General features: G+C 43.6%; 1 protein-coding gene across 4 annotated transcripts in view; it reads right to left on the bottom strand.

The window, feature by feature from the left end:
* The window catches only part of LOC121543698 (synapsin-3-like), a 169,504-nt gene that overhangs the window by 131,236 nt on the left and 25,238 nt on the right, over positions 1-13,030 (bottom strand). For 3 of the 4 annotated variants that reach the window (XM_041853834.2, XM_041853832.2, XM_041853831.2), the window contains one exon: positions 10,757-11,189. In XM_041853834.2, coding sequence (XP_041709768.1) covers positions 10,757-11,154 — 398 coding nt within the window. In that variant the 5' untranslated portion in view covers positions 11,155-11,189. The remainder of the gene's footprint in view (positions 1-10,756; positions 11,190-13,030) is intronic. The other variant, XM_041853833.2, reaches the window with a different exon arrangement.

The raw sequence follows: 13,030 nt of genomic DNA, 5'->3' as shown, positions 1-13,030 counted from the left end.
CTCTCAAAATAAAAATTATTCATAGAGAAAATAAAATTTGACGTTCTGAGTCCATGTCAATGCTTAAATCGCATCAGAAGACCATTTTTGAGGGCGGGAAAAAAAACGTACAAATTGGGGTTTCTGTGTAATACCCCTTTAATTATGCATTTTGCGAGAGAGGAATGTGCTAGTCTAGTGATGTTTTTGTTGCTGTATATGTCATGACAGTTTGCAAAACAAAAGCCCATCCGATTGATACAAATAATCATTATATAGTCCTGCCAGGTAAGCCTACTTTGCATCATCACCGCTAACTGGCTAAGTGAATGATATACAAACACGCACACCATCCACACCACACAGACATACAGGGGCAATATTGCTGGAAATGTATTGACAGATATTGTGTTACATTTACTTTTTTAAGCCAATTGTAACTAACTAGGAATAATGTCAAAATGGATTTGATTGGATAGTAGCCGGGAGCTTAAGGTGACTGATACTGACAGTTTGCAGTAGAGCTCTCATTCCCAGCCCGAACCCGACGGGCCTGACCGCCCGGCTATATACATAATAAAATGCTTGATTGTATTTAAATAGGCATTAATGACTAAACTCCTATGCGGTGTAATGGTATGAATTAATGATTGTCGCAAATCAGCGCGATGGCGCTGTCCCAAACAAAATGGTGCTGAAATTAATCACAAATTGTTTTCAGAATGATTTGGCGAGCTACTCGTATGTGGGCTGCGAGCTAATGGTAGCTTGCGATCGACCTGTTGGAGACCCCTGCTGTAGGATATATTTAAACTCTGTGACGTCACGAGAGGCTACACAGCTTTCAGCGGGGTTGCTCAAGTAGTGCAAGGAGACAAGGTTCAAACAAACCAAGGATTTTATTATAGGTCTTGGGAAATTAACGAAAATATAACAAAAGTCTGTTCTCTTGTGGCTCTTTAAGGGTTAACAGTTCAGGGATGTCTCTTCCACATCCAACATCATAATTCTCACTCGCTCAGATAACTTTTCCCCAGTCTTACTGTCTTCCACGTTGCAGCTAGTGGCCAACCCAGCAAAACGTCCTTCCAAATGTCCCACACGTATTTCCACAGGTGCATATATCCAAAGGTGAGTATTTCCCAAAGGTAAGTATCTCCAAATCCTTATATTCCTCATGGAAGTGGACGTGCAGCACTCTTGTCCTCCAGAGAGCCCAGCTTGGAGACCGTGTCTCTTCCCTTCAAACAAACCTTCAGCTCATCAGCTCCTCATTTGTTTCAGCTGCGTGGGAAGATTGGCCATAGAGGGGTGGAGTTCCCGACCATACCAGCAGATGGAGCCATAGCTGTCTGGGTTTGCAGCCACCTCAGGGGGATGTAACGTCCCTCCAGGACACAGCCTCTCGTGACATCACAACACTAAAAACATCTACATTTCAAGTGTTCAATACATTTTATCCCTAGAGAACTATGAAACAGAAAGCATATGTGTTGGAACGTGGTAAGAGCTTATTTTTATAACGACAAAATAAAAAAAATACCCCAACCACCAAGACGCACAAGATGCTCGGTCAAATAATGAAAACATCAGTAGCCTAAACATTATTATAAGCGCCAAGTGTGCTTGATAAATAGTGAAAATCAGCACAAAAGCAATAATGGCATCATCAAAACTCCTGAGTGGCGCAGTGGTCTAAGGCACTGCATCGCAGTGCTAACTGTGCCACTAGAGATCCTGGTTCGAATCCAGGCTCTGTCGCAGCCGGCCGCGACCGGGAGACCCATGGGGCGGCGCACAATTGGCCCAGCGTCGTCCAGGGTAGGGGAGGGAATGGCCGGCAGGGATGTAGCTCAGTTGATAGAGACAGGGTTGTGGGTTCGATTCCCACGGGGGGCCAGTATAAAAAGATATGTATTCACTAACTGTAAGTCGCTCTGGATAAGAGCGTCTGCTAAATGACTAAAATGTAAATGTATAATTAATATGTCTCGATATGACAGCAGTCAAAAAGTCAATTATTGTCAGCTCATTGGAGCATGTCCATGTCACATAAACAAGAAAAGCTTGTGAAGGCATTGCTAATGTTGTTTTTTCCTTGAGATGTAGAGCCTGGTCTCTCAATTATGACATTTTGAGCTGATAATCGGCCCGTAGCATTGTCACCGGCTTGTTCAATCCAAACCGTGCCTTCCCTCCTCTCTCCTGTTTCACCGTTTCATTTGGTGGTGGCGCAGGCACCTGGTCAGCGCGCACCATTCTGGCTTTTTTACGCTTAGGCCTCGGAGGTATTGGTTCAGACTGGGGCTCAGAATCCGAAGAATAATCATCAGAAATGTCGCAATTCATTTCTTCCCCACCATCACGTTTTCATTCAGATTTTGTAGCAATGCTAACATTTTTACATTTACATTTTAGTCATTTAGCAGACGCTCTTATCCAGAGCGACTTACAGGAGCAATTAGGGTTAAGTGCCATGCTCAAGGGCACAGACAGATTTTTCACCTAGTCGGCTCAGGGATTAGAACCAGCGACCTTTCGGTTACTGGCACAATGCTCTTAACCACTAAGCTTCCTGCCACCATGTGCATCCATTCATCTTGGTCTTCTTGCCATTTGTAAATTACGCACGCCCTCACTGTGTACTCCAATTAGGCCAGAGTAGACTGCTTGGATTTGGTGGACTGATATAAGGTACATATCATTTTGAGACTATAATAGATCAAAACAATTGAATGGCCTGCCCTGTTCTTCATTCACAATTGGTGATTCCATAATTATGCATCTTTCGCTTCCCCTCGCTCATCAACTCACCCAATTTCTGCCTTTCTCCCCCACCATACATTACTTCATTTATTTAATGTTGTTAATCTATATCTGTTAAATTGGTTTCGGTATAGTTTAGGTTCAGTTTTGAGGCAATTATCGGGGTGATTATCAACTGGGCATGGCACCTTTAACTATCGGGAGAAGGAGCAGAGCAGGCTCTACTGTCAGGAGAAGAAACTCTCTCACCGGTGAAAGCATCCGAGCGAGCTAAACAACATCCCTCTGTCTTACTATATGTAGTCCATGTATCTGATGCTGTCTGGACAAAGAGAGTATGACAGGCCATACTCTTTTTGTCCAGACAGCATCAGATACATGGGCTACACATACTGAGACAGCGGGGCGTTGTTTCGCTCACTCGGCTGATTTATCGTAGATTGAAACCTCTTTCTGTCTGCGCTCGTCTCGGTCCAATAAATTATTAATATTTCAATATTTTATTTGGACGGGCAAGGAAGTATGGTAGGGCGGGCCAGGCCCCCTAAGGACCACCCATAGCGCCGGCCCTGATTCTTTGCCTTGGTGTTTGTCTTCTCTGGCAGTATAAGATCATACTAGCTCTCTCCTTACGTCTCTGCTTGCTGTACCGCTTTGTCTCCCTCCATCCCTGCTTTCCATATGCCGCTTTACAGTAACTGACTGAATGGGGTTAATCTCATCACCGATCTTCTTCTCAAGGTTTTCCAGCTGTTGAGCTGTTGACTATACGATCCATTATTATCCTTCCCTGTCATTTAGTTAGCGGTGAACCTTTGAAAACGTCTGACCTAGATACAGTAAAGACCAATGCGCAGTCACCCAGGGCCAAACTTACCTTCACCATGACCGTAGTAGAGCATGAGGCAAGACCAGGAGGCTCGCGTATGGGCTAAAAATGACTGGTATGTTTTCAAGCCAAGGCATTCATTGCACAACCTGTCATCACTTCAAATGATCAATAAAATGAACTGTCAGTTAGCCTTTGAAAGTTCTGGGGTGAGCAGCCCTTCGCATGGTTCTAAGAGTAAACACCCAGACAGGATTTGGCCAATGTTCTCCCCAAATGCTCACTCTTACATTACAATCATTCAAGAGCCGGTACATTCCTCAGATTAGAACAACAAACTGACAGCTTCTTGGCTTGCAGAATGTCATGTGGCATGGCATTCTGAGGAGGGTATGGCATGGCATGACAGAGAACCAATTACAAGTCAGATAAGGAGGGCGAGATTGTGAGAGAGAGGGACAAGGCGGCCAAGCAAGAGAAAGGAGAGAGGGAATCCTGGGAATGAGAGATTCCGAAAGACGGTGAGAGAAAAAGAGGTGAGAATAGGAATGAGAGGTGGAGAGCTTGCGAAAGATAGAATGGGAAATGGAGAGAGAAAAAGAGAGAGAGGGAAAAGGAATGAGAGATGAGAGAGAGACAAAAAGTGATGAGGATGGTGGATGGTGATGTTGTGGGTGGTGAAAGCTGCTGTGTGTGTACCACTATTGTGCCCCAGTCAGATCTGGAGGCCAGGCCTGTCAGGGGAGCCCAGCGTTTCCCCGGAGACCAGCAGCCTCTCCTCTGGAATGCCCTGGAGGAAATGTGGCCCCGAGGCAGAGGGCAACGATGGACGGACATGGGACACCCTCACCAACACTAACCCACAACTAAAGATACTAATAGCTTGGATATACAGTATAGTACTAATGAGCTACTAGTTCTAATACAGCTGTCTGTGCAACCACCTCCCAAGAGGAGACATGCTGGTATAAATATTACTGTCATGTTCTGTCAGCTATGAGATTATATTAAATATTAACAATGAGAAAGGTCAATTCAGGGCACATACAGAAAGACTGTTGCAAAGCCACCACACATGAACCAATTTCAGATAAGATAACCTATCAGCCATCTACTAATGCATCATAAAAATAAAAAATAAATCAAATATTTGGCTAAGATATTTGGGTAATCATGGATCACTTAAGCTTTTCAAGTTTCAATGTCTGCATTACACCACATGATCCCAAGGCTTGAATATAGGTCAAATGGTGATACAATAACTCATGTTGATACAGAATTAACCTGGCATTAAAGCATATCCTCATATTGATCAAAATCAGATTAATGCACTGAGGTACTGACAGAGACATAGCGGGAAAACATTGACCAATTTCACAAGTCCCATTTTGTCTACAAATGAAACCTGGGAGTTTGAAACGAAATGGCGCAACAGTTTTTGGCCTCCCATCAGACAAACATTGATCCTGAATTCCAAACACAGCTCTTTTTTGGTTGCCTGGTGGGAATGGATGACTGTCATCATAAGGTTTTATTGTGGTTATTTATCTCATGGCCGTTCGCCCGCGTTCCGGGGCAACCTTCTCCAAACTATCGGTTTGTGTTGTCTATAATAGTTTTTGCTCCAGATAAAATACTTGTGTTGGCAACCGTAGCAACAATAAAAGTGCCGGGAGATAGGATTAATGTTGATTTATGGAGATGCAGTAAAAACACAAAGCATCGGAGGACTATTGGAAAGCTTAGGCAGCCACAAAGTGCACTTTTCATGAACTACTGTACCTTGCAGACTTTCAGATGGGAATCACAGATTTAAAGCCCTATATTTCACCTAAAATCATGATCTACTACTATATCTTAAGGGTTTTATAAAGTTTTCCATAGCATCCCTCGCAAGTGTCCTCCACTAAAACTAATGTTGTGGTAATGGAGGGCCATTCAAACACTTCTGGAGCTTTAAGTTTCCCCTACAACGCCAGCCAAGTGCATGGAATAGAATGGAGACAGACAGACAGTAGCAGCAGGGTTCACAGAGAACTGACATGTGTAGTAGCGCTACACAGCAATCAATTCATCCACTCATTAAACTGAGGGAGAGAAAACTAGCATGCCTAAATGCACGTTCGTTTCACATTGTCTTAAACAAATAGTGAGGAGGGGGAAGAATCGGCACCATGATCCAGACACGTTGCCAAAGCAGCAGTCAAATATTTGGCATTTAAAGGCTTTTATGAGTTGTACTTCTCGCTCAGGGGTATTTCTCAATGGTTAACTGTTGAGCTGCTGCTATTCTCCTCTAACTCCACCTTTGGTATGGTAGCCTGGTCCCAGATGTGTTTGTGCTGTCTTGCCAACACATATGGCCCTCCTGTAGCTCAGTTGGTAGAGCATGGCGCTTGCAACTCCAGGGTTGTGGGTTCGATTCCCACGGGGGGCCAGTATGAAAAATGTGTGCACTCACTAACTGTAAGTCGCTCTGGATAATAGCGTCTGCTAAATGATTAAAATGTAATATGGTTACTGAGAGTTGGCAAGACAGCACAACCACATCTGGGACCAGGCTATTGAAGTGGCTGTAGACTCAATCTGGCAAGGCACTTCTATTGTACTGAATTACAAAGATGATGATAAAAATAAAAGAGCCTCAAGGGACAAATTACACCAAGTGTAGGCCTACATGAAAAGGTCCATGCTGCTACTACAAAGCTCAATCTTTGATTTTGCACTGCTCACTCTATACTGAGTAAACAAGTTAATCCCCATGTGTTTGAAATGGAACAATTACAACAGAATAAGGCCATGTATGTGCCGCTTGAACAGATCTGTATTGTGGTGGCAGACCATATACGTGTTCACAGGTAGTATTGAATGGTTAGAGGTAACCCAGGGAGCAATGCTCAGCACAGCTACAGATTCTCTCAGTTTTCCAATAGTTATCAGCAACGCCACCTGCTGTTCATAACTCAGTGTTACTCTATACAGAGATGCAGTGAATGAGGAAAAACACATCAGTGCTCATGTAGGTTGTGATCTTGCGCCAGGTGGACTACAGTGCCTCAGTGTGGCCAAAAATGAAATAACTCAGTTTTCAAACGGTAATATCCCAATGCTGTTTATATCAAACAATATGCATAAAAACACTTTTTTAAGACCTACAGTACCAGTCAAAAGTTTGGACACACCTACTCATTCAACCAGCTTCATGAGGTAGTCACCTGGAATGCATTTCAATTAACAGGTGTGCCTAGTTAAAAGTTAATTTGTGGAATTTCTTTACTTCTTAATGTGTTTGAGCCAATCAGTTGTATTGTGACAAAGTAGGGGTGGTATACAGAAGATAGCCCTATTTGGTAAAAGACCAAGTCCATATTATGGCAAGAACAGCTCAAATAAGCAAAGAGAAACGACAGTCAATACGGAAAATGTCAAGAAAAATAAAGAAAAACCCTTGAGTGAGTAGGTGTGTCCAAACTTTTGACTGGTACTGTATATTTATTACAGCCTTTTACCAGCCATTGCCACACATCGCCAACAATAAAGAGAAGAATGCATGGTTGATACAATACACACAAACATAACGGTATGCTTGGTAAAGAATTCACTCAACTTCTCACTGACAGCTGAGCACTTGTAGTTGAATACATGCACTTAGTATGTTCACTTATAGACCTAACCTTCAAATGGATATGGTGCCTGGGCAAACATATATGAACACAAAGGTCCACTACAGTGTACATACAAGGGATGTCTGCTATACTGTGTATAATAAGGTCAAGGCCAAGTTTCATTGAGACGTTTAATCACATTTCTGGTGATACAGTGGGGGAAAAAAGTATTTAGTCAGCCACCAATTGTGCAAGTTCTCCCACTTAAAAAGATGAGAGAGGCCTGTACTTTTCATCATAGGTACACGTCAACTATGACAGACAAATTGAGGGGAAAAAATCCAGAAAATCACATTGTAGGATTTTTAATGAATTTATTTGCAAATTATGGTGGAAAATAAGTATTTGGTCACCTACAAACAAGCAAGATTTCTGGCTCTCACAGACCTGTAACTTCTTCTTTAAGAGGCTCCTCTGTCCTCCACTCGTTACCTGTATTAATGGCACCTGTTTGAACTTGTTATCAGTATAAAAGACACCTGTCCACAACCTCAAACAGTCACACTCCAAACTCCACTATGGCCAAGACCAAAGAGCTGTCAAAGGACACCAGAAACAAAATTGTAGACCTGCACCAGGCTGGGAAGACTGAATCTGCAATAGGTAAGCAGCTTGGTTTGAAGAAATCAACTGTGGGAGCAATTATTAGGAAATGGAAGACATACAAGACCACTGATAATCTCCCTCGATCTGGGGCTCCACGCAAGATCTCACCCCGTGGGGTCAAAATGATCACAAGAACGGTGAGCAAAAACCCCAGAACCACACGGGGGGACCTAGTGAATGACCTGCAGAGAGCTGGGACCAAAGTAACAAAGCCTACCATCAGTAACACACTACGCCGCCAGGGACTCAAATCCTGCAGTGCCAGATGTGTCCCCCCTGCTTAAGCCAGTACATGTCCAGGCCCGTCTGAAGTTTGCTAGAGTGCATTTGGATGATCCAGAAGAGGATTGGGAGAATGTCATATGGTCAGATGAAACCAAAATATAACTTTTTGGTCAAAACTCAACTCGTCGTGTTTGGAGGACAAAGAATGCTGAGTTGCATCCAAAGAACACCATACCTACTGTGAAGCATGGGGGTGGAAACATCATGCTTTGGGGCTGTTTTTCTGCAAAGGGACCAGGACGACTGATCCGTGTAAAGGAAAGAATGAATGGGGCCATGTATCATGAGATTTTGAGTGAGAACCTCCTTCCATCAGCAAGGGCATTGAAGATGAAACGTGGCTGGGTCTTTCAGCATGACAATGATCCCAAACACACCGCCCGGGCAACGAAGGAGTGGCTTCGTAAGAAGCATTTCAAGGTCCTGGAGTGGCCTAGCCAGTCTCCAGATCTCAACCCGATAGAAAATCTTTGGAGGGAGTTGAAAGTCCGTGTTGCCCAGCGACAGCCCCAAAACATCACTGCTCTAGAGGAGATCTGCATGGAGGAATGGGCCAAAATACCACCAACAGTGTGTGAAAACCTTGTGAAGACTTACAGAAAACATTTGACCTGTGTCATTGCCAACAAAGGGTATATAACAAAGTATTGAGAAACTTTTGTTATTGACCAAATACTTATTTTCCACCATAATTTGCAAATAAATTCATAAAAAAATCCTACAATGTGATTTTCTGGATTTTTTTTTCTCATTTTGTCTGTCATAGTTGACGTGTACCTATGATGAAAATTACAGGCCTCTCTCATCTTTTTAAGTGGGAGAACTTGCACAATTGGTGGCTGACTAAATACTTTTTTTCCCCACTGTATTGTATCCAGTATGTTTGTTTTTGTGTTTGGCCCATGTCTGCACAGAGGACCTATGAAACATTCATACTGTTATGAAAAAGATGCTGTCAAACTGAATCTGAACATGCCTCATTAACGAATGCACTGTTTTTTTCTTAAGTCTGGTTGCAACTCAAACTACATGTAAAAAAAGCTCTATAATACATCCTCAGTAACATGTATCATGGTCATCTCCTACAAATAATTATACAGTGGGCAAAATATCAAAAAACACTGTTGAGTTGCCATAGGCGGAGTGTACTGTTTAAAGCTGCAGTGAGCTCCTTGGAGAACAGAGTGATTGACTCAGCCTAGAGGATCTACAGTAGATACTGAAGGGCTTCTTCTGCACAGCTTAATTACAGCTACACGATAAGATGAAAGGGAATGAGACATTTTGGGATCCCAGATGGGCTTTAAAAGGAGTGAATTTAAGAAAAGTCCTGCACACTGACAGCATAGTCTGCTGGGACATGACTTTGTAATAATTCTAAGACCAGTCAGGCCTCCATGTAGATTCTTAATGGAGAGCTAAGGGCAGCGGCCAAGTTCAGAGGGAGAGATATTCTAGTCAGTCTTAACACATAAGAGTCTAAGCCCTGTCTAAGCCAGCGGAGGAGGGTTCTACTAAGCTATATGGAATTTTAAAAAAGGTCATACCATGGATCATTTTACTATTTGATTTAGAATTTTAAGACCCCTTGAAGTATCCCCCAAAAATCCCAACAAATTATTTTATGAAAAAGTTTTTGGGGCCTATTAGCCAATACAAACGCATTGAATAACAGATTCACTACATGGAACAACAGATAGTCCCCCCAAAAAAATCAAAAGGAAGTTTGTTCTGAAGTGTCTGTCCTATATCTGCGAGATATAAGAAAGATAAGGAAAAATTGTGTAATTCTTTTTTCTTTTTTTACATGTATTTAACGTCTTATTTTTGGCACTAAACAGTCTCCATTTATACTTCAAGACGAGTCTTGTGAGGCCTGTGGGCGTCCTAGAGCAAAACAACCTGCATGTACATGTTCGTAAGAGTCTCACCTTTCCACCTTTTTCATATTAGTGTGTAGCCCAAACTGTTTGGAAGCTACAGACAGAAGTTGGCAGATCGGCTGTACCGACTTCAGACAAATCCCAAGACGCTTGTGGGGGTCGTAGAGCAAAATAATAATAGTTTGTAGGTCAAACCGTTCGGACGCTACAGATGATTTTATGAGAAGACCAATTTTCGGGATTGTCTCATGGTCTAGCTCTGTCACCTTTCACCGCAGATGCGGAAGTGTGACATCAGCGGTTGAGGTGGATTTAGACGCATCCAAACACATATCTCTGGCTTAAACTGACAGATTTTTATGGGGATGTTTATATTATGCTCATTCGATTTCCGCGGGGACGTGGACATTGACTCTAGGGGATTAAATAGACCACCAATGCAATGTATGATTGTTACTAGCATCTAATTGGTGCCATCTCAGCTGTTCCCTTTCTGAACTGGCTTCGCTTTATTAGTATGACTAATGCTGCATACAAGAATAGACTTGAGCTATTTGCTGATAAATTCCATGTGCTGGCCAAGTGGACAGGGGGTATGTGAAACACTGTTTAAGCACAGCGCATTTAATCCGAATTCAAATAGGTTGTTTTTACTTGCTGTGATATCAAGTAATACTTGCAATATAGCCTAGGCTTGTGTAATATACTGATGTAGTGGTCACTTTCAAAGGAGAGAAACATACCAGTCTGTGTGCAGGTCGTCGATGACCAGTAGAATCTTGGGCTTCCGTATGACAGGTTTGGCAGGTGCTACTGGGGCAGCTTCTGCCACCGCCGCTGAAGCCTTGGCTGCTGCTGCGGCGTTCTGTGCCAACTGGGCGGTCTTCACCACGCTGGAGAAGGAGCTGAGGAAACCCCCGGGGGTCGGGGTCGGGGCCGGGGCCGAGCCTGAAGCCGAGCCTGATGCCGGGGCCTGTGGTGGCAGGCTGGGAGGCGTTCGCCTCTCCGTGGCTGGGGAGGCAGGATTGGAGGTGGAGGACGGTGGGGTGGGGCGAGGCCCACTCTGCAGATCCATCATGTAGCCGTTGGGGAGGTTGGCCACGAAGCTGCTGTCAGACAGACGCCTGCGTAGGTAGTTCATGCTGACTGGTGGGTCGGTCGGTCAGGCCAGCTGGACTAGCGGTAGACAGTGGGATCCGAGAGAGACAGAGAAAGGAAGAGTGAGATCATTTTTATTACTATACATTTATAACAATAATTTGTGTTCCCTCAGGCACAATACAACACACAAATTCTATACGCTACTGTTAATGTAAAAAACTATGTTTTTCATATTAAATGCATTTGGAACAAGCAGTAGGCAGCATCATTGATGCAGCATTGATGTTAGCTTAGCTCTCATAGGAACACACTGGGCTATAAAACGCAGCCAGCCACCAATCATTCATGAAGAAGGAAAGTAGGATTGCGCAACCCCGTTGGAACCACAGTGGCAGCCTCAGACACATACATATACATTAGCTATTGCCTTAGGCACAGGAGGAGGCAGGCTGGGGGAGGCAGGGTGGGGGAGGTAGGGGGAAGGCAGGGGGATTCACATTCACAAACCTAGTCAGACTAGATTTTGAATCTGAATCTAAACAATGGCTTTGCATATTGAACAGAGGTACTACTAATAGGCTCATGTTAAGGGGGGATTCTAGGTGGGATTGACTTGAGGGCCTTTATACAAGCCTACTTAGAGTCAATGAATCACCTCGTGCATTTGAAATCTAACCATTGACTATCTGCATATTAAAAACAGTTTGTACAGTACTAGTATAGGGAGTAGCCTCATGTCAGGAATGATGTAGGGAGGGGGATTCACAATTCAAACCTGGTTAAGGAGACTGTAGCTGCCTTAATGCATTTTGATTCTAACCATCAAACTGCTAACAATCTGCTTTGCATACAGAGTGGAGGTAGTGAGACACTGGGCTTGATCCAGAAGAATGTCACTCAGATCAGCTGCACTGAATAAGAGGACGATGTAGAGGTGTGCTGCTTAGAGTGAAAGCTTGAGTTATGACACTTTGAATAAGCCTCATGAATATATTCCTCTATAGTGAAAGAAGGGGGCTGGGTGGGGGAGATAAGGCGTTTTATGGGATGGGTTTGCTGACTATCAGACGCTGATTGATACAGAATTGGATTGTGTGGGTGAATAAGAGGAGCAAGGATTGTGGGAATAGGATATGACAAGGCACTGTGGGAAATAAAAACATCCATTTTATAAAGGGCACTAGCTCAGACCACAGACGGCCTACCAGACTGCATAGCACTCTCAGGAGCATAAAATCAATTACAAACAGTTTCATATGAAATGTTCAATGGCAACTTGCCTGCACAAGACATGTAGAATATGTTGCTATAGCTGCAGCAGCAGAATACTGTAGAGAACATGGCCCTCAAAGGACATATGTGAAAGTTAACATTTGGGAATTGCTTGTAAAGTGTTAACACTGATATTACTCAGGGAGCTGTCCACTCTCTGTGGTGCTGAAACGGTTAGAGCCCATCCTTAGAGATCCATCAATCGCCACTAAAGGCAGGGGGAAATCACTATCTTTACACCACCACTGGCGCATTCCCCCACTTTCTCACCATCCTTAAACCAGCCTTAAAGCAGCTTTACCCTCATCCCTCTGCACATACAGTATCTGATGCTATTAAAGCCTTAGGGGCCAATCCTTTCTCTCTTTTAAAGACAACAGAGACAGTTTCAACAAGCCCCTGCAGGAAGTGAGGCTTATAAAACCTGCCCCCGTCACTCCCAATCTGATGAGCCGACATTAGCAATAAGAGGTTATCAGTAAGAGTGGCGAGGGGAAAGGAGAGGGGGCACACATTTAGAGGTCCCGACCCTTGCCCTACCAAATAACTAATAAATCAACCCCCCAGGCCCCCAACTGATCACCTCTCTCTTAGCCTTCTCTGTAAATGACAGATAGAGCCTTGACTGGTACTGCACCAAGGCA

This window comes from Coregonus clupeaformis, chromosome 28 (assembly GCF_020615455.1).
Source record: "Coregonus clupeaformis isolate EN_2021a chromosome 28, ASM2061545v1, whole genome shotgun sequence".
NCBI lineage: Eukaryota > Metazoa > Chordata > Actinopteri > Salmoniformes > Salmonidae > Coregonus > Coregonus clupeaformis.
Note: the sequence above shows the minus strand (reverse complement) of the source record. Positions and strands in the feature narration are given on the sequence as shown.